This window comes from Glycine soja, chromosome 9 (assembly GCF_004193775.1).
Source record: "Glycine soja cultivar W05 chromosome 9, ASM419377v2, whole genome shotgun sequence".
NCBI lineage: Eukaryota > Viridiplantae > Streptophyta > Magnoliopsida > Fabales > Fabaceae > Glycine > Glycine soja.
The window spans coordinates 35960177-35981650 of NC_041010.1; the positions used below are offsets into that span (position 1 = coordinate 35960177).

Sequence of the window (21474 nt, forward strand, 5' to 3'; positions counted from 1 at the left end):
ATGTAGGATTTTCCAACCCTTGTATTTTAGGGCACCTAGACTAGTTTTTGTATTGAGGGTAATTTTGTAATTTTACATGCATTAAGTGAATATTTGATGTGTGTTGAGAAATAAATTTAATTGAATTGGGCAATTAAATTTTAGAGGGGGAGGTGAGCATTTGCTTGCTACACCTCATTGCCACATCATATAGTGACACTTTGTGCATGTCCTTTATGCTTTACATGTCTCATAACACCTAAGCACACTTAATGGAGAATCTTAGACTTGATCTTGGATTAGTGGGCTGAACCATATCTAAAATTCACTAATCATAATTAGTGAAATTTTGGCTTCAAATTTTGGCCCCACAAATTCAATTTAAAATCCAAGTGAAATTTGAATAGAAATTCAAATTTCTCTCCAATTTTGTGTGACACTTAGGCTATAAATAGAGGCTATGTATGTGCATTTTTTCCAACTTTGATGATTTAAAAATTAAACTTTAAATTTCAGAGCTCTTTTAGAGCATAAAATTTCGTGTTTTTCTCTCCCTCTCCCTTCATTCATCTCTTTCTTCCTCCAAGCTATTATCCATGGCCTCTTATGGTGATGAGCTTCTTCACTCATCTTTTCCTTGAAAGTGGCGTCTTCTCTCTCTCTTTCTGTTCCATTCCGCTGCCATTCATCTTCCAAGAAGCAAAGGAATCTATTGATGAAAAAGATCCTAGGCCTACAAACTCCAATAGAGCTTACATCAGGAGAGGATGCTTTTCCTTTTACTTGACTTCAACCTTCCTTGGTTCAAAACAAATATTTAATTAAGACTTTCTTTAACAGAAAAAAGAAGAAGAAAATATGTACAATCTAAGCACACATTGAAATTCCTTTTTTTTTTGTTTTTGCTTGATAAGTGTTGGGCTAGAGCCCAACCAAAAACAAAAGATAAGACCATGTAAATACAAGCTTGAAAAAAAACCACTCCGTTCAGGGGATTTTCTTCCTGCACCAGCTATTTTTCTTCTAGATCCAACAGTGAGAGAGAAATTTCAAAAACACCATTCCTTAAGACGGATCTGTAATGGTCTTATGGAATGTCAATCCGTTTGTCTATACATAATTTTTAAAATTTTTTAAAAATGTATTTTACAAATTAATTTAAAATTAATAGCTCATGTAGAATTCGAACCTATGACTTTAAGGTTATTAACACAACACTCTAACGCCAATAAGCCAATTATATTATAAAATAAATAATATTGTTTTATGTAACACTAAAATTTCTAATGTATATTTAATGCACATGTAAGTTTATATAATAATTTTTGTGATAATTTTGATCTCATAATTAATTTTTTTACATATATAAATTTTTATTAAACGTATAATTTTTATTTAAAATTTATATATGTAAAAATATACATTATTAGATCAAAATTAATTATAATAAAGCCAAAAATAGAAATTTACTTAATGTAATAATTATAAAAAAACTATAATTAAATTTACCAAAAAAAACATTAAAATATTTTTTTTAAAACAAATTTAATTAATATGGATTGCCCATCTACGAATTGCAAATTTGTATATTTATTAGCCGTGATAATTTTACAAAATTTGAAAAAGTATTAGAGTGTAAGAAGAAATCTACATAGAAATCTAGATAGTGCATGAAGAAAAGGTCATGCTTCAATTGCTAGAGTGGTGTGCAAGCATAGTTTAAAAACTTGGTCCGACTCGATTTGATAGCATAAACAAGTTGGTTTAATTATTGGATCGGTCATGCATCTGACCCAAAATGATCTGACAAGACCCAATCAGACCAAGTCGATTTGAGGTAAATTCAATCCGGGCGGATTTTTAAAACTCCTTTCATGTTAAAAAAAAATTCCAAAACACTTCAAAAATGATCCAGAACTTGTGTAATTATGTTATTGAATTATTATTTATGGACTTTTATTATCAACTTTAATACTTCAATTGTTATTTTAAATTTTAAAATATAAATAAAATTTTCTTAATTAAATAATATTAGTTGTATATATATATAATTTTAAAATTTTTAATGTATATCCTATCAAATCGAACGAATAATTAACCCACTAATCCATTACCTGATCATGATTAATCACCAGACCAAATGTGCCTGGTCAATTAGGGGACAGAATTTCATAACTGAGTGCTTTAGGGGAAGAAGAAGCGAAACACCGTGTCAGTATCTGAGTTTTTTCTTCAAACTCAAACCCTAACAAACAAAAACCATGTATCGTTTTTTCTCTTCCATTCGCCATGGCCGTGGATCTTCCCTCGCATCTCTTCTCGCGCCGAAACCTGCACTTCCATTCAACGCCGCTCTACGACCTCGCCGTTTACCTCAAAACGACGGTACACTTCAGATCCCTCTGCTTTCGTTTCCATCGTTTCCGAAATGGAAAAAAAAAAATTAAGTTTGATGGCGTCGTTTCGATTTGTGGATTTCATTGCTCTAAACTGTGGAAATAGAAAATCGTGTATGTTTGTAATTTGGACGGCGTCGTTTCGGTGTGTGGATGGATATTATGGATCAGAGAGTGTTTACTGTTTTCAAAGCAAAAAAAAAGAAAAAAAGAGAGAGAGAGAGAGAGAGGAAATTATGACAAAGTGAATGTTCGATTTTCGTTGCTGACTTGTGTTGTTTCATTTGTTAGTTTGTGCCTGAAGTTGTTAATTTGTTACGGAGTTCACTTTGCTGAAGTTGTTGAACTATGCTGAGAAGTTGTTTAACATTGTTAGGTTTGAAATTGTGGGTTTAGTGTGTGATCCTTTTAAGCGTGTGTAATAATAGTATGTGATATAATGTTCAATTTGTGCACGAGTGATTTGCGCATTGTTTCCTGTTATATGCTGAATCAAGGTTTTGCATAACAGCCCGTGACTGTGATTTTTGGCCACATTGCCAAGGTTTTTGGGGGCTCTGTGATTGCAATTGTGGCCGCACCAGTTCAGAAAGTCTGCCTTTTCCGTGGCAAATAGTGATTTTCGGACGGCTGCATTTGATGGACCCTTTTTTTAGTTAGTTTTATTACTGATATTCTTTCATTTTTGTAGAGAGATTGGTACAGTTGATGATTGGTTGCTTTGTTTATTTGGGTGTTCCTGAATTGTGTGTTTTTGGTTCGGAGCTGAATTGTTTGAGATCAGCACTTACATATGTTATTGTCAATATATGTGATCATCAATATCTGAATCCTAAATGGTTGAAATCAGGAAAAACAGGAAAGGAGTTGTGGCAGTAGTAATGGATGCATTGAATAACTCTATCTATGTCTCTATCATCTAATTTTGCAAGTAGAGGTTTATTTTTTTGCCAGCTTATCTCAACAGTGTTTATAAGGGGTCTTGTTCAATCTTCTGAAACTGCAGGGCATGTTAGAGGATTTTCTAGCTCGAATTTAGATTGGAGGAGGCTTATTGTGAACCAGAATGTGAATGCAGATGCAAATGCTCATCCAGATTCTATGCAGGATATAGAGAAAAGAAACTCCGAAAAGTGGAATAATATGAGACAGAATATGAATCCAGATGCAAATGCTCCTCCAAATTTTGTGCAGAATAGAGGGAACATAAACTCCAGAAGCTGGAATAATATGCGACAGAATGTAAATGCTCCTCCAAATTTTATGGGGAATAGAGACAACATAAACTCCAGAAGCCAGAATAATATGGACCAGAATGTGGATGCAAATGCAGATGCTCTTCCAGATTTTATGCAAGATAAAGAGAACATAAACATCGGAAACAAGAATTATGCTGAGACTGGCTGGAACTCTAGGCCTATGGACTTTGTAAGAGGAATTATAGATGAAGATAATTTTGGGAGGGGTTCTCCATATCATCAGTATCAATATGAGCAGGATGCTGATTTTGTTCATATAAAGATGTTGCGTAATAATACCTTTGTTACTGTAACAGATTCTAAAGGAAATATAAAACTCAGTGGCTCTGCCGGTCCATTGAAAGACCTGAAATCAGGGCAAAAGCTTTCTAGGTATGCTGCCGAGGCAACCGCGGAAGTTGTTGGCCGAAAGGCTAGGGGCTTGGGATTGAAATCTGTTGTCATGAAAGTGAATGGATTTACACATTTTAGGAGAAAAAGGAATGCAATAATGAGCTGGAAGGAGGGCTTTACTGCTGGTTCTAGAGGGGATAGAAATCCAATTGTATACATTGAAGATACCACTAGAAAACCCCATAATGGCTGCAGACTCCCAAAGAAACGACGAATTTAGGTGTTATGATACTGAGGTGGTTGAAGAAAGCATTATTTAACTTGGATGAAGAAACAATTTAGGTGCTTTTTTTAGGCACATGATGATATTTTTATTTAGCACATTTCATTATGCTTCTAGTTGTTACTACTTGTAGACTGTCCGTTTGCTGCCTCTTTACAGTTGTACAATTTCAAAGATTCAATAACCAGAATTTTCTGTAACAGTATGTACTGAATCACTATTCTCAATTGAATGGGGCTCATACTTTTTGATCTTGTGTTACTGTTGACCACTGGCCCCCATCTCAATATTTTTTATTTGCGTAAATAAATGAAATGAAAAAAAAATGCGGATATTTACATTCTGGTATATAAAAAAAAGATGGGATATTCATATAGTTTTTTTTTATTTTTTATAATAATATATATCATTTGTTGTGTTTATCCTTTTCATCATGCTTTTAGTTTACATCAGTTGACTGTGTTAAAATTTAAAATCCTTTTCATCAATGAATCACATCATTTTTTATAAGCTTAACTATGTTTTATCCTTTTCATCACATGAATCACAGTGGTCTTGAACAAGGCAAGATTTACAGTGACAAACAACTTAAGATTTTAAATTTTAACTGGTGCCTGTTGATGAATGAATTCACTGATTCTGAACGGTATAAAACATAATAAAAGCTATACTTAGATCTCAAGGAGGACCTTTACAATATATTTTGGATGAACACAATTTATTTAAGAAGTCTGTTATGGTCAAAAACATGGAAGAAAATGTCCAAAGCAAAACATTATCTCAATCTCAGAAATTAGGTATACGTGGCTGTTCACTGTCACTCGCAGCTGACCTCAACAAAGTTATTACTCATATACAGGTCAAAATATGAAAATAGACAGTAAAAGGAATCACATTCATATTATAAGCCACGTTTTATTTCAAACACTGAAATACCAAGTCTGATCCGCAAAAAAAAAAAAAAAACTTCCTTAAAAAGTTTAAGGTAATTCTCTGATAAAAATAAGCCATGGTCATCATAATTTTACTTTTTCAAAAGAAGAGGGCCAACATTATCTCCGGTGGCTTTGTTGTGTTTTACATGGCTTCCATCGCATAGAGGAAAAGTCCCTGATCTCCAACATCTGCACCCAAGCACTCAGAAAGATTAGATTTTGGAATTCAAATTACATCAAACACAGACTATAGATAGGTGAAAATCAAGACTTTCCACTTAACACAGGATTCTAAGGAATGCTTTTTCTTTTTTTCTTTTTTTTTTTAAATCAAAAAATTATATATTATAAATCAAAAGTGGTACCCAAACAATTCATAGGCAAATATCTTTGTGAAAGCACAAGGTTAATATGCATTTATACCTAACAAGGAGTGCTTTATTTTTCAACCCTTAACTTCCAAACCACATCAAACAAGTCTTTTTGCCATTACCTTCTAAATGGGGCTTGAAAGTAGTACAACTACCTAGGCTTCCCACACGAAACTTGTTTTTTATGCATCAAATGTTGAGCATTTTCCTGTGAAGGACATTTGATACCGGAACAATTCATCTTCATATTCATGCAACTTGTTTGAAGCAACAAACTAAAGCTTCACAACTCTAAATTTGACTATGAATGACACCAAGCAGGCTATTGATTCCCGAACAGTTGATATTTTATTTTTTCTAAATTGTACTAGTTAACATATTAAATTCAATGATATGGTGCATGCGATACACTCTTCTGGATGAAAATTGAGAACAGAACCTGTCATAATGCAACTACTATAGTTCTATTTTTCCCCCTTTCTATTTCATTTGGCTACCAAGTACCAACGAAAACTTATAGAAAAAAAACCCTTAATTTATCACAATTAAATAGTAACATGCTATCAAAAGAATTTATTTCCTGAACCAAAGTGAAAACATTTAGAGTTTTGTGGAAACGAATTAGTGGAATCATTCCCAATTCCCCATTTATATTTTCATGATAGAGCATAATTATAAACCAACAAATATGTTAACATCATAGAAATTAGAAGAAAAAAAAGTTCCAGTCCTCCTGCTGCACACTACTTCAAATAAAAATAAAAGAAAGCTACCAAAATCTCTATCCTTAACTTGTTTGAATGGTGAGAAAATGTGGGGGGCAAGGATGAATTAGAATACAAATTTTTTAATGACATCCTATTCTATTTCTTTCCTATCTCTTTCTCCTAATCTCCTCAATCAAGCACACATAATGGCATAGATAAGTATGGTATAATAATAGGATTAACCAGAAATTAAGAGCTTCACAAACTGAACTTACCTGCAATAAGGAGTGAGGGGCTTGGAGAGTTCAGTGACCACCACAGAATCCACCACTTTCTCTTCACTCTTCCTTATATCTGGGTTTATGCTCACAGCCTCAGCTTTCACCAACACTACACGCCTTGTTCTCACACCACCAACACCAACAAAGGAACTAGCCTTGAAATGGGTACCTAAAACTCCCTTTGAGGTCATGCCATTGCAGAAACCTGCACCAACGTGGCTTAGAACATACTCCATTCAAAAGGGTCTCTCTTTCTCACGCTTTCTTTCTCTGTGTTTTATGAGTTTATCTTCTCCTTGGCTTCATAAATCACAATTACTTGCATGCTATGTAACCGAGTGAATGAGATAAGACATGAAGAAGATTGATGTAGTGACACGTGTTCCTAAACTTGTGGATGCCACACTCTTGGGTTCTTATCCTCGTACGTCTTTGTTTTTTCCACTTTGATTTTGATGCACAATATTCATCAATTTTGATGATATTTAATTTTATTTAAAGAATTTAATTAATTATTTTTAATGAGATTTTTTTTTCAATTACATTTATTCATCCACAAGATTTAATCAAAATTTTATTTAAAAAAATCAAATTCAATATTACTTATATCAATAACTTATTAATCTTGTTAGATATTTTGAATAGACAAATAGATATAGTTGTTATTCTACTTTTTTTTTTGGGTGAAAAAAACCATTAATGCTGATTAGGACCATTAGGTGACCACTCAACTACTATGTGGCATTTGTAGAGAAAGAGAAAAAAAAAGTGTGAAAGTGTTAAATTACCAAAAACATAATAAAACTTGTAATTACTTAAGAAGAAAATGCTCTAATCATTGTCACACGGTAAAGCGTCATAAGTTTTGTATCATGTTGATGCTCGTAATTATAATTATCACCGTGAATCATTCAATGCAATGCAACATGTACTTGTCAACAAAAATCATCTCAACGGCTCAACATGCAATGCAATATGGACTTCGAAGCTTTGTCTGTCATTAGGTTTCAACATCTTCCAATGAAAATCATGAGAACTTAACAAGAAAGATGCATGCAGAAAGTAAAAACATATTTTTTTTTCTAAAATTCATAGTTTAACCTTCAAGTGTAAAGATGTTTACAATGTTAGTTAATCAAAATTAATTTTGAATATAATTTTTAAACAAAATATTGTAAAAGTCAATAAATTCATATGATAATATATGATTAAATGTTAGTGTAAAATCTGATTAAAAATATGTTAAGAGTAAAATATTTATATGATTAAATTTTCTAATCAAAGTCTTACTTTTATAATATTGTTGGCAAAGCTCAGAAAATGGAAACAAAGGAGAAATTCAGAAATCTCATTAAAAAAATTAGTGGTTAAAACGTTCGCTGTTGTGTTTTAAAATCAAGGAAGAAAAAGCGTGTACCACTTTAAAATAAAATTATAGGTTAAAATCTTCACATATGTGTGCATGTGTTTTCAATACTACTGTTTTGCTAATAGTTTTAAACCAGAACACTTCAATTTGACCGGGAACAATGTCAAAATTATCGGCATATCCTTAATTTTGGAGTTTAATTTAATTTGGTTAACGTTTATACTGTGTAAGAATTTAAAATCTCGAGTTAAATAATCAAACCACCAGACGTAAGCATAAACCCTTTTTTTTTTCTTCCAAAAGCAAAGGGCTCCCAATTAGTTGTAGCACCAAATAATCAATGCAATAAAATTGAAAATTGAAAGTTGTTTAAAATGAAAGAAAGAAAGTGACTCAACTACTACCATGGATTACAGAAACAAAGCGTAAACTTTTCTTCCTTCCAACTAACTAAACTTGAAAATGAAAAAGAAAAAGAAAAAGGAAAAGTACCAAAACGAAAATCATATAACATTTTTAAGGTAAGTAGTTAAAAATAGTATATTATAAAAAGAAATTAAATAAAACATATTAATAATAGAAAGATAATTTGACTTCTCTAGTAATTACTTTAAACTATATATAAAATATTTCTAATTAATTAACTATATAAAAATCTCTCTATGAAAATTAAATTTTCACTTATATGGAAAGATTTAATTTTTAAATATCAATTGTTTATATATTTAATTATTTATTCTTATTCTTATAAAAAAAAAAGGACACAAACACAGAAATATTAATGTAATTACACAAAACCCCTAAACTATAGACAAAAGTTTGATTGACATTCATATTCACACCAACGATAATGGCAATGCAACTAACCAGAAAAAGTGTAGCAAACTTCTGAAATCAGAAAAAACCGTTTTCCCTCTCTGCATTGTCTTCCTTCCTTTCCATTTCTGTCTTCCGTGTCTTTTCCCAGTTTTGCGGGGATTTCCCAAACAAACCCGAAACGACACCGAAACTCGCACGCACGCCGGCCGAAACGACGAACGATGAAGACGGCGATTCTGGCCCCGAATAAACGGCACGAGTTTGGGCTCTGGTGCTGCGTTTTGTGCCTCGCGATCTGCGCTAGGGTTTGCGGCGGGGCCAGATCCGACCAGGAAACGCGGGAGAGGTTCTACGGGAACATGCCCAATGGCTCCTCGCCCGATTCCAACAACACCTTGGCCAAGATGTTCGATCGCGTTCTCGAGAAGGAGTTCTCCGAGAATGACCAACCAGAAGGTTTTAGTTTTTAATATATATATATATATATATATATATATATATATATATATATATCTAATTTTGTGTAGTATAGTGTGTTTGGAAACTCGTTGAGGATGCAGGAATGACGTTTTGGATGTGGAAGCTATGTCTATTAGCTTGTGAAAACCACATCCCAAATGTGGAACCGAACGCGCTATTTTTTTATTTTTTGTGTTTGATTGGTTTTGGAGAAAATAGCTTGATGGATTGGTGTTGTTTATACTGGAGAGTCTTAAAACCAATTTCGAATTCGTGGTCCATTGTATATATGTAGTCTTATAGCTTGGAGAAAAGAGAAGCCCTTGGCCCAGGAGACCAAAGTTGAGGGATAAAGGAGCAGATTGTTTTTGTTTCAAGTGAGAGAGTGCGCTCTCTAGTTGACTTGTAACAATACCCGCCTTTTCTAGGGGTGGTGTGGATAGTGCCTTTCTCACATGTCAGGGGAAGGTGGTGTCTTTCCTGCTTTAACCACGTGTGAGAAGATTCTAGGCCTTCTTAAGTCTGGTGGGCTTGGGGGCCCACAGGCTTCTGAGGTAGTATGGTGATCATGGTTGAACTGAGATATGTTGTCTTGTCCGGTCGAATATGGTCAATTGGTATGTGGTTTGGGGATCGGCCAGTAAACCTGGGTGTTATGATTGGTCAGCCTGCCCGGATAGTCTGGTTGGGTAGTTGTGAAGTAGTCAACTAGTTGCTGTGTTGAATTGAATGTGATAGAAAATGATGGCTTTGAAGTTTGGGTGTATTGTAGAGGGTGCGTTTCGAAAGAAGAAAGTGTGGAGCGTGAGAACCTTGTTGGTGGCTTTAATTGTTGAAGGAGTTCTTGACTTGGAACTACGAATGGAAATGGTAAGTGAGCATGCACAGTGGAGATTGGCATGTGGGTGGATTTAATCAGACAATTCACCTCCCTTTCCTGTCTCACTTCTCCACATAGACATTCCTAGGCTTCGTGGGTTTGTTCTTTTCATCGTAAGATGATAAGTAGGAGGGGTGAAACTGCAGATCAACTGGTTTCCTTTTCATCTTGTCCTTCATAGTACAGTGATGGTGGAGTGTTATAGATACTTATAATTCTCTTTGATGGTGGAGTGTTATAATTCTCTTTGTTGCATGATGTGTACTAATAGTAATCGCATCTAGATATGCTGGATCTATAAAGCAAGGTTCGAAGGAGAATAGTATTGTTCTAAGTTTGTGAAATTAGCAGTAAGTCATGGTAGGAGGGATGAACTGTACTTGTTGAGAGATGTGTTTGAGGTTAAATTCATGTTTGGAGATGCACAAAAAAGTTCATTTTCCCCCTCAGTGCCTCCTCATGTTTAATCATACAGAGTTCATGAAGCTATAACTTCATTCAAAAAACGAAAGAATTGACACTTCAAGTATTTTAAAATGTATTTTTCATGGGTGTATTTTTACTGGTATGGCATCAATAATATCTGCATTTATCCTTATAAACTTTTACTCTTTATACTAATTGCTGCACTGTCACAATTTAACAGTCTTTTTGTGGTTTTAATATGTATGTTGTCATGGATGATCTGTGAGTATTAATTATAGTCTAAATGTTACTCGCTTTTACTTTCGATTGTTACTCATAATTTATTTTTCAGAGTTTGCTTGTGTGATGAAATACTAGATTCAGCTGTCACAAATCAAAATGTGAATCAGAAGCTCATTGATTTGTTTGAAGTAGGTTGTCTGCTATTCTCACTGGTTTTTTTCCATCTTTAACAGAACCTGACAAAAACAGCTTCAATAGCAGTGTAGCTGATCAGCAGGTAGGTCTGATACTCTGGGTTTCAATAGTTGTATTGAATTGGACTATTTCAGCTAAAAACAAGCCGATGTTTCATTGTGTAACGTGTATAAAATGATGCCTGGACTAAATACATGTCAATTTTGGCTTCAAATATTACATGAGAAGTGACATGAGTCTATATCAGAGATCTATTTTTCCCCCCCAAATCTTCACCCGTCAGTTTAGAAGTCTCCATTACTTCTAAGGATAAGTGTTTACTTATTGGTTTTATTACTATCTATAGTGTTAAATATGAGCTTATATGTTCCTCTAGTCATGTATGCATAATATAACTCCGATGCTGATGTTTGAGCTATTTTTGTCTTGATGTAGCCGTCGGATATCTTCATATTGTGCTAATAATTACTTTTTCTTGGCTTGGCTGTTGAAATTATATTGTTTTGATAGGAAAGGAGGAAGAGAGAGGAAAGCAATACCAATAATAATATGATTATATTATATGGTCTATAATGATGTTATCCGAAATTTCAAAATACTAACCAAATGGTCTTTTTACACTAATAATTAGATCCAAAACAATTGTAGTTCTACTGGTATAAGCCCAAACATACTAGTAAAAATTATATGATAAGACTATTAACCCTTATTAAAATTAAAATAAGGAAACCAATAAGGAAATTTAGTGAAAATAGGAAACAGTTCCTAAGATTACTTCCTCAATGAGATGTCTAATTGATCCACCCTCTAAGATAATCTACAAAGGTATACTGAGTATATTATGAATTTATGATATATTCTAATACTTTCCATTTCCCCCCTAATTGAGTGACTGGGTAAAAAGTTTATTCCCACTTTTTTTAAATGTAAAAATGAGTTTTGACCATCTGGTCTTCTTCCGCAGGCTGTATTGGAGACTGTAGCAAAAATTACTCATGATAAAGCAAAGAGAAATGATACACATGAGGGAAAGTATGGTTATACTTATATGTTCCCCGATGTAGTTTCTCAGTTGCATCTTATAATGGATTATTGGATTTAACTTTATTTATATACTCAATAATTTTTATTCTTTTTAAACAATTTTTTCCCTTAGTGCCACAAGAGCATTTCAGTTTCAAGATGTATTCTCACTGGAAAATGAAGATTCTGATGATGTGACAACTTTGATTGACAAAAAGGTGTGCTAAAAGATCTGAAGCCTCTGGGTTGTTCATCAATGGTATATGATATATACTACTTTTGTTCATGTTTCAACCTGCTTACTTGTTTAAGCTATCGCAGGACAATGTCTTTGTGATGTCAAACAAGAAATCCAAATATCCTGTGCTTCAAGTGGATTTGAGGTTGACATCTGTTATGATTTATGTCCTTGTAATTACTACTCAGAGAATTCTTTATCTGCTTGGTTGACTAACTGAAGGATACTTGATTGTGTTAAGAAATTGCTTAAGCTTGGGCAAATGCTATGTTTCTGTGCTGATTTCTTTTGTTAATGAATCTGTATTGCTGGATTATGGAATTTTTTATTTTAATGATGTATCAATGTTAGAAATCAAGTAGCTTTCTAAGATATAATTGTGAAAATGACAAATGAATCATCTTGTTTTCCTCTTTTTGTGCTTTTCTCTTTTTCCATGTGGAAAAATAAATGTAGATTTTTCTTTACTTGCTCTTGGAGGTTTTACCAAATACTTTCAAGTTAAAACTATTTTTGTGTTCTCAAAATAGGGGGGCCAGGTATCAATGACCTTTTTAGATTTTGAAGGATAGCTTGATTTCCAACAAGTATCATTTCATTTGTTCCAAGATTATAAAAACTTCGTACCCCATTGCCCGGAGGCTCTTCGCTATGCGAAGGTATGGGGGAGGGATGTTGTACGCAGCCTTACCCTTGCATATGCAAAGAGGCTGTTTCCGGATTCGAACCCATGACCAACAAGTCACCAAGGCACAACTTTACCGCTGCACCAGGGCTCGCCCTCATTTGTTCCAAGATTATAATTATGAATTTATGATAATATTAAACGATGACGCCTTTGTATTTTGTCATTCTTGAAATTTGTTTGAGTTTCTGAAGTTTTGTTCTATTTATTTTCTACCGTGAGATTTGATCAACCCTTGAATAATTGCGCAATCATGCAGGTTAATATCAGATTTGGTGGTTGTCATAGTTTCTGCAGCCATTGGTGGAATTGTCTTTTCCTGTTTGGGGCAACCGGTCTGTAACTGTTACCATTTCTCATTATGGCATTTGACATCCTTTATGCAGTAGATGATTTTCATATTTAAATTATATTTTAGTGATATTAAGTAATTTATTTGTGTGGACTTCAGTGATAAGTAATCTATGCAGAATGTTGGATTTCATCCACTTTTTTTTTTTAACATGTAGGTTATTGTGGGCTATCTTCTTGCAGGCTCCCTTATTGGACCAGGCGGTTTGAAGTTCATTAGTGAAATGGTGCAGGTAGGTTGTTCTTAGTGACACTATTGCCATTGGCCAAAACTTGTGATCAAAATTTTGAGTTTCTGATCTGTCTCCTCTATAAAATTTGTGGCCTCACTTATTGTAGTGAAAGATCACATTTTTTCGATTTACAATCTTGAGCATCTGGAGATCTACATTCCTCCATATGTTCACATCATGACACCATCATAAGTTTCCATGGCCATTAAATGGTTCTCCATCCATTAATTCTCAACATCTTTTAGAAATTGATTTTTTTACTGATCTGCCGGAGCCTTTGCTCAAGGTACTGATGGCTGCTCTCAAGCAGGACCTGGGATGGTAGTGGCAAAATTGGCAATAGGACAGTGAAGCAATAATCATGTACAGGGGTGGGATTTTAACCCTTAAGGTTGTGTTTGTTTCAATGCTTGGGAATGTGACATTCCTATGTTTGGTACAAGCTTTGAAAAAATATTCTTGGGTATGGTTGATTCTCAAGAAAGTGAAATTCCTGTATTTTATTTGATTTTATTCCGGGTGAGAATGTTGCATTCCCATTGGAATATTGGAAGTTACCTTGTAATATGGTATTAAATTTCCTTCCCACCCCCACAACCATTTGAATTTTCTAAATGAGTCCCAATAATATTAATTTATAACTAAATATATTTATGAATTTATCCAGCAACAACATTCTTGGCTATAATATTCCTAGGAATGTAATTATATACCTTGAAACGAATGCCACTAAGTAAGATGTTTCAAAGTTAGGAATCTGGATATGTTTATGTTTTATTAATGGTTGGTTGGGCAATTTGGAAGCAATACTACAATTAGATGATTATTAGGGCTTGATTGGTGGCTGTTGGGTACTATGCACTGAACTAGAAATAGATTTAGTGGTTTGATAACCTCCCAGCCTCCAAATTGGGCCCAAACAATGGTAATTTATAGTCTTAGGATAAGCATTCTTTTGAAGAAATTGAATTGTGTAATCCAATAAGAAAAAAATCTTAATACTAACTCATATGCATGGTGTAAGCATGTTGAGGTGCAAATACTTGATTAGGGATCATGAAAATTAATAAAAAAATCTTTTGAAAACTACTAAGATGCCCTAAACATTGAAGTTAAAATGATCTATCAGCATAACATATTATATGATCTCACAAGTAATATGGCATATAAAGTAATTTTTGACGGTTCATGACTACCTACTCCATCCATGGAAGAAACATTGAAATTTGGGTTTTTAACTTTAAACTTCAATTTAAGCTGTTAATTGTTCTTATATTGTTACTCAATCATTTTGTACTGGATAAGCTTATTTTCCTTTACTTGTATGCAGGTTGAGACTGTTGCACAATTTGGTGTAGTGTTTCTTCTCTTTGCTTTGGGGCTGGAGTTTTCCCTGGCAAAGGTTTGTTATTCATGTCTTGTAAAAATTTCTCTGTTTCACCTATTTTCATGCTACAAGCTTGATTCTAGCTAAATCGCAAACCATATTTTAAGATTGTAAGGAAATATATATTATCCTCGTCTAAGGCTTTTGATTTGGGTTTGTAGATTGCTAAAACTTTTCCTTCTGTTTCCATTTTCTAATTTTAAATTTTCTTGCATGAAGTTAAAAGCTGTGGGACCTGTTGCTGTTCTTGGAGGGCTACTTCAAATTATCATTTTTATGTTCATGTGTGGCATTCTTTCCATGGTATGGTGCTGACTTGTCTGATATGGTCTTGAATAGAGTTAAGGAGTTACAATTGTTTTATAATGGACACCAAACATTATTGTCCATTTGGTTTGCAGTTATTTGGAGCCAAATTGTCTGAGGGTGTTTTTGTCGGTTCCTTTCTATCAATGTCATCAACAGCAGTGGTATGCTTTTACACCATTTCCCAAAACATACTGTATACATTGTTATCAGTGGTTTTTAATAGATTCTAAGCATGGGTTCATTATTTATTTCTACCTTTTACCAGGTGGTGAAGTTTTTAGTGGAGCGGAATAGTAATAATGCTCTCCATGTTCAAGTTACAATTGGGACTCTTATTTTTCAGGTATCTTGTTGAGTTTAAATGTTAAACTCGTTAGCTTTTCATAAAGTAATATGCTCAAAAGTTAGACTTATATTGCATATCAATATTTCCTCTACCACTTGTTATATCAGGATTGTGCAGTGGGTTTACTATTTGCTTTGCTCCCAGTTTTGGGTGGTAACAGTGGCCTTTTACAAGGAATAATGTCAATGGGAAAACTGTAAGTCTGTCCATATCCACATTCTTTCTCTGATTTCTCTGTATTATTTCATAAACTCCTTTTGCTTAATGATGAATGACAACTTGTTCGGTCAATGCAAGCCAAACTGCATAGTGTTGCTATATATACACCTTTCTGTTTTAATATTACCTGAATTTAAGCATGCACTTTACCTCTCTGAACTTTTTGTCCAAATTAACTTTATTATACAAGCTCAAAGATCTTATAATTTAGAAATGCAGCTTGTAATAATTTTTTAGCTTAATATACATGAATATCTTACCAAGATATATTGAGATTTGTCTTATAAACTGGATAAAATGTACCAGTGGGAGACTGTAATTTGTGGTTGAAGTGTGACACTATTCTGTGTGTAAACTTGTGAAAACAGAGCGCTGGGAAGTATGATGTATCATGGTGTTGGATTTTCAGTGAAGAGGATGACCACAAAAATGCAGTTTTATTGAAGTATAGTTTTTTTGGGGGGAGGGGGGAGGTGCAATTTACTCTAAATTTAGCATATTGGCATCGGGATAAGATCTAATCATCTAACTACTTTGAACTTCAGGTTGCTAGTGTTGTCTTTGTATATCACTGCTACGTCTGTATTGTCTTGGACATTTGTTCCTCGCTTTCTTAAACTGATGATGCGGCTGTCATCTCAGGTTAGGCAAAAACATATTTAATTTGCTACCATTTTCCTAGCACTATTATTAGTAGCTCATGAATTAATTTTTCTTCCTTTCTGCACTCCAGACAAATGAACTTTATCAGCTAGCCGCTGTTGCTTTCTGCTTGTTATCTGCATGGGTAAGAAAAACAAATGCTGATTGCTGTTACTGACTCCTTATCATTCTGTAGCTTCTTTTTACATAAAAGTCACGCACTCTTGTTGATAGCATTTGTCTGCTAGACTGCAATGTCAGATGCACGTTATTTTGTGGAGTAGTTCTATTATTTGAAAATAACATGCTTTACATGTGTGTGGATTGGGGGTAAGGTATTTAGAACCAATATAGCCTTGTTTATCATCACTCAGTATATGCAATTTATTAGAGTTAAAAATTAGCAATGATGCTGTGCATTTTACTAACTTTTTATGATATCTTTCCAGTGCAGTGATAAGCTTGGCCTTAGTCTCGAGTTGGGTTCATTTATGGCTGGTGTTATGATTTCCACAACAGACTTTGCTCAACATACTTTGGACCAGGTATCACTCATAACTGATAACTTCTGACATGTGTCAGACTTATTTTTCTTTGCATACATATAGTACTTTCCTTAATAGTTTCTTTGCACACATTTATCTTTGGATCACTTCGGGTGCACTACACCTAGTTCAGTTTTGCTGCCTTTTGTCATGCTATTTACGAGATATTATTTGATTATCATTATTTTTTTTTCAAACAACCTTGTGTTACCTTGTCCAAACTTTGTAAGACAGCAACTGATCTAGCTTTACTTCTAAAATGTTTTGGGATGTTTCTTTTCTCCCAAACTTCTCAGGATTCAGTTTCTCTTTTGGATTGCCTATTGTATTCAGCTCATGTTTGCTTTAAGGGAGTTGCCATCTTCAACAAGCAGACAGATTAGGCAGCCTTTATTGCTTTTTATACTTACCTTTTTCCCCTTTGTATATAGGCTTTCTTGTTTTGACGGATTCCTTTATCATCATCGTAGTTAACTTCCTCCCTTTTCTTTCTCCTATGAAAAGACATACAAATAATGTGTTTAGGATAATTTACTGCTTTTGAATTATGAACTATGTTTCAGTTGTCACAAGATTAAAGAAAAAAGTTCTCTTAAAGTGTATGTTTGTTGTAGGTGGAACCAATTCGTAACCTATTTGCAGCTCTCTTTCTCTCAAGTATTGGAATGCTTATTCATGTGCACTTCCTTTGGAACCATGTGGATATCTTGCTGGCATCTGTTATTCTGGTTGTAGTTGTTAAAACTGCTGTTGCTGTTTTAGTTACAAAGGCCTTTGGTTATAGCCTTAAGACATCATTTATTGTAAGTTAATGCAGTCAACTTGTTGGACGATATATTGATTTCCTATACATACTTTTATATATTGAATCTCCGTTTCCATGACAACTTAGGTTGGTATCTCACTTGCTCAAATTGGAGAATTTGCTTTTGTCCTCCTGAGTCGTGCTTCAAATCTTCACCTTGTTGAGGTTTTTGCTCTCTTCTTTGTGGCATTGTTTTACATTTATGTCTGAAGATATTCCTGCTGCTTAGTTTTGTATTTTCCATTGGTTGTATGACCACCTGCTGTGAGAAATTATGAACCAAATAGCTTTTAGTAAGTGACCTTGTATGCATGCATGCATGGTATGGTACATCTGATCAAGAAACTTTAGCATTTATTTTAATCTCGTTTGCCAATGGATAAAGATGGATGGGCACGACAATCTGAGTCAACAATAATTAAGAACATTTTGGATTTCAAGTGAAGAAGCCTCACATTCGAAATGAATGTCCTACATGAGAACCATAGAAGTGGGATGACCCATAGAGCTTGGTTCCTTGTTAAGCACATGAAAGGAGATCCCCCTGTATTCTTGGCTGTCCTGACAAGCAAGTTTATTGGTAAATGGAGACATTCAGCAACTTTTGAGATATGATCCATTATTTTAACTAAGTGACGTATCTATCATTTAAGTTCTGCTATTAACTTGTTGAGCTCTGCTATTAACTTCTTCATTTGGGAGGTTGGACTTCACTTCTAGAAGTATGAGAGTGAAGTATATGATGGTTTTCATTTTACTAAGTGGATAGATAATGTAAGGAATAACAGCATAGAGAGGGTTTGTCTTTGGTGTATTTCCCTCGATGGCTGCAAACAGAAATAAAATCTACTGGGTTTTAAAAACAATGGAGTCCATGAGGGAAAGAGGGGAGCAAGCTATTCTATTTGTTATGTAAATGCTAGTAACACACTCTTGACATAGTCTTTTCAACACTTTATTATTGGGTAAAATTCATGTGTAGTCCACTAAATATGGATTGGAGAGTGGAGACTACTAAATAAGGAGCAGAACCCACATCATTTTGTGGAACTCGTGTGGATATCACCCAATAACAATGTGTTAAAAAGTATATTAATTAGCACTTATCTGTTTGAAAATAAGATGGTAGGTGGTTTGATCTCTGTACCTGCAAAGACCCTCCAAAGAAATGGAAAGATTGCTATATTTCTGGTGCATTGCATAAATTGCCTAGCAGAAATATTTTCTTATGGGCCCCAAAATATTAGTAAAATACTATCCACAAGCTTCAATATAGGTGATCTGGTTGCACTGAAAATCCGTTGCCTTTTCCATTCTTCTATGATCATACCCATACAATATGCAGTGTAATTGAAGAAGTTATTTACATCTTCCTGATACCTTTTCTCGATTATTTTTAGTGATTTATGTAATTTTCCCCTGTTCTATCTCTCTCTCTTGCTGACCACTGATTGCGATTTTTTAGGGGAAAATGTATCTTCTTCTTCTAGGGACTACAGCTCTTAGTCTGGTAATTTCATTTACATCTAGCTACTCCATACGTTCCTTCCTTTGAAATATTTAACCTTATCACTGATTAAATACAGGTTACAACTCCACTTTTGTTTAAATTGATTCCTGCTGTCATGAATCTGGGTGTTCTCATGCACTGGTTTCCCTCTGAAAGTAGCTCACAAATTGAGGTGTCTCTCTTTATTTCTCTCTTTTTAATGCCCTCATATATATGATCAGATAACTTCTTGCACTCACAAATAATAAGGGTGCTTCAGAAACCTTATTTGAGCATGTTAGAAACGTGGTATATAACCTTTTGAACTCACATTGAATCATCACTTTACCATTCAACGTACACTGCACATTTTTTATAAGTGGGGTAATGATTGCAAATCAAATAAAGCTTTTTTGGGGTCAACATTACAAGTTCACTGTTACATTTTGTCGATCACAAATCATATCACTGGCTTGAAGGGTTGAAATCCTTCACCTAATAGTATTTTTTGAGACGTAAGTGTTAGTAAGTAGATTTTTGTTCTCTTGGCGCTTAAGTAGATGCATTCCATTTCAAGAATTAAGTTACGCTGAATGTTTCTAATGTCATATTCCATAATAATATATATTATTTCTATTTTTTTCTATTGAATTGAGCCTCTGCTTATGCTAAAAATCATAGATGGTATAGCAAACAACGTAACCTGTTTTTTACTCTTAACAGGGAAAAGCTTCTGTGATTGAAGGAAACAGAATGTTGTGAGTCTTCAAGTTTCGAGGGCATCAAATCAAATATATATTGGAGGCAAATATCTACTTTTTGGTGACTAGAGAAATCAGGATTTCCTTACTGTGTTTCTGTTGCAAGTTCCATGATGAGCTTCACATGAAACAGTGAGCATATTCACTTCTTCCATTGAAAGTTAAATGGAAGATCTTGTGTATATATGGGCATATGATTTTTTGTATTCATTGAGCAATGTATATAGGAAATTGTAGACCATTCTTATTGCTTACGCTAATCCTATCACATCATACACTGGTTTGCCTATAATTGGTATAAGGGTGCTACAGATGAAACTAGAAAAGAATTCACAGTGTAACTTCTTTGAAGATTGATTTCACCAACATTGTTCTGTAACAAGTAAGGAGAATTTAATGAAGATCTCGATGAATAATTAGGGATCGTGATTCGTGATCGTGACCAGTACTATGAGTTTATGGCGTTGAAGTACTAATTTGGTGTAGAAATAAAGTTTTTGAAAACTAGAATAGTAATTGAAACTGGGAAAAGGACTGATTCACAGCTACTACTTACTAGTAATTGTGTGTATGTGTATTAATTCAAAAATTGTAACTGTTTTCAAGATAAAATAAGAATAAATATATAATTTAGTCTTTGAAAGATGTTATATGTATTATTGGAAACTTAGAAAGATGTTATTTTTTCTGAGGACTAAATTGTATGTATTACATATTAAACTCATCTTGCATTTTCTTAATGTACCAAAAAAAAAAAAAAACTCATCTGAATTGATATAAAGTTGTTTATAAAAAATGAACAGTACTCCTCTTCCTCTATATATACAATGATCCTCTATATTATAAATAATTATTTTCAACGAAACTATTTTTAAGAATTATTTTTTAACGAGTGTTTGTAAGAAGTTTTTTAATCTTTTATCTGTTTCAATCTATTATTAATTTTTCATTTTTATTTCTAAACCGAGTTACTTTTTATAAAAAAAAATGTATCAATAGTTAAAAACAATTTTATATTATAATTTACATATTAAAAATATTTATTATAAATTTAAATTATAATTTGCATATTTTAAAATGTTTTTAATGAAAAAATATTTTTAAATATGTAAATTATAATTTAAATTTTTTTATTTATTGTAATAATGAAATATTATTTATATATTTAAAAATATTTATTTATTATAAATTCTTGTTATATAAAATAACTATTTATGCTCAATATTGCCCAAATTAAAATAATAGTAGTATATTTAAATTAAAATGTAAAGTTTCACAGATAGGTGAGAATGACATGTTATATCATTCTTTCTTTTTTCTTTTTGGAGAGTGGACCACCACTATGAGGCAACGCCGGCAGACGTGCGCCGTGGACGGCGGGTTACTGGCGAATATGGCGCCGGCAGAATCCCCTGCTGATTCTCATTGCAATTGTTGGTTGCTATTCATACTGATTCATGGACCCAGACTAACCATATATGATTTTCTCAACTTTATGTCCTCTTATAATTGTCATTTCATGTTTTT

General features: G+C 33.5%; 3 protein-coding genes across 3 annotated transcripts; 2 read left to right on the forward strand and 1 right to left on the reverse strand.

Annotated features, from left to right (window-relative positions):
- The first annotated feature begins 2080 nt into the window (after window positions 1-2080).
- Window positions 2081-4511, forward strand: LOC114368619 (probable ribosomal protein S11, mitochondrial). Its single transcript, XM_028325836.1, has 2 exons — window positions 2081-2364; window positions 3382-4511. The coding sequence occupies exons 1-2, from the start codon at window positions 2241-2243 to the stop codon at window positions 4245-4247; spliced, it is 990 nt and encodes a 329-aa protein (XP_028181637.1). The 5' UTR covers window positions 2081-2240; the 3' UTR covers window positions 4248-4511.
- A 498-nt stretch (window positions 4512-5009) lies between these two features.
- Window positions 5010-6863, reverse strand: LOC114367040 (CDGSH iron-sulfur domain-containing protein NEET-like). Its single transcript, XM_028324123.1, has 2 exons — window positions 6539-6863; window positions 5010-5374 (listed from the first exon to the last, which is right to left on the reverse strand). Exons 1-2 carry the CDS (start codon window positions 6778-6780, stop codon window positions 5275-5277), a joined length of 342 nt encoding a protein of 113 aa, XP_028179924.1. The 5' UTR covers window positions 6781-6863; the 3' UTR covers window positions 5010-5274.
- A 1872-nt stretch (window positions 6864-8735) lies between these two features.
- On the forward strand, window positions 8736-20392 carry LOC114368620 (K(+) efflux antiporter 5-like). The gene is made up of 20 exons (XM_028325837.1): window positions 8736-9188; window positions 10953-10996; window positions 11879-11946; window positions 12071-12155; window positions 12259-12320; window positions 13120-13195; window positions 13370-13444; window positions 14775-14846; window positions 15051-15134; window positions 15233-15301; window positions 15406-15483; window positions 15594-15682; window positions 16251-16347; window positions 16439-16492; window positions 16797-16892; window positions 17507-17695; window positions 17785-17862; window positions 19163-19207; window positions 19284-19379; window positions 19910-20392. Exons 1-20 carry the CDS (start codon window positions 8954-8956, stop codon window positions 19946-19948), a joined length of 1731 nt encoding a protein of 576 aa, XP_028181638.1. The 5' UTR covers window positions 8736-8953; the 3' UTR covers window positions 19949-20392.
- The last annotated feature ends 1082 nt before the right edge of the window (window positions 20393-21474 follow it).

Excerpts from the sequence above, each read along its gene's own strand:
- LOC114368619 (XM_028325836.1), top strand. The coding sequence starts at position 2,241 with ATGTATCGTTTTTTCTCTTCCATTCGCCATGGCCGTGGATCTTCCCTC. Across the intron at positions 2,365-3,381 it reads CCGTTTACCTCAAAACGACG|GGCATGTTAGAGGATTTTCT; the intron begins GTACACTTCAGA and ends CTGAAACTGCAG.
- LOC114368620 (XM_028325837.1), top strand. The coding sequence starts at position 8,954 with ATGAAGACGGCGATTCTGGCCCCGAATAAACGGCACGAGTTTGGGCTC. Across the intron at positions 14,847-15,050 it reads TGGAGTTTTCCCTGGCAAAG|TTAAAAGCTGTGGGACCTGT; the intron begins GTTTGTTATTCA and ends TCTTGCATGAAG. Across the intron at positions 17,863-19,162 it reads CAAATCTTCACCTTGTTGAG|GGGAAAATGTATCTTCTTCT; the intron begins GTTTTTGCTCTC and ends GCGATTTTTTAG.
- LOC114367040 (XM_028324123.1), bottom strand. The coding sequence starts at position 6,780 with ATGGAGTATGTTCTAAGCCACGTTGGTGCAGGTTTCTGCAATGGCATG. Across the intron at positions 5,375-6,538 it reads CCCCTCACTCCTTATTGCAG|ATGTTGGAGATCAGGGACTT; the intron begins GTAAGTTCAGTT and ends GCTTGGGTGCAG.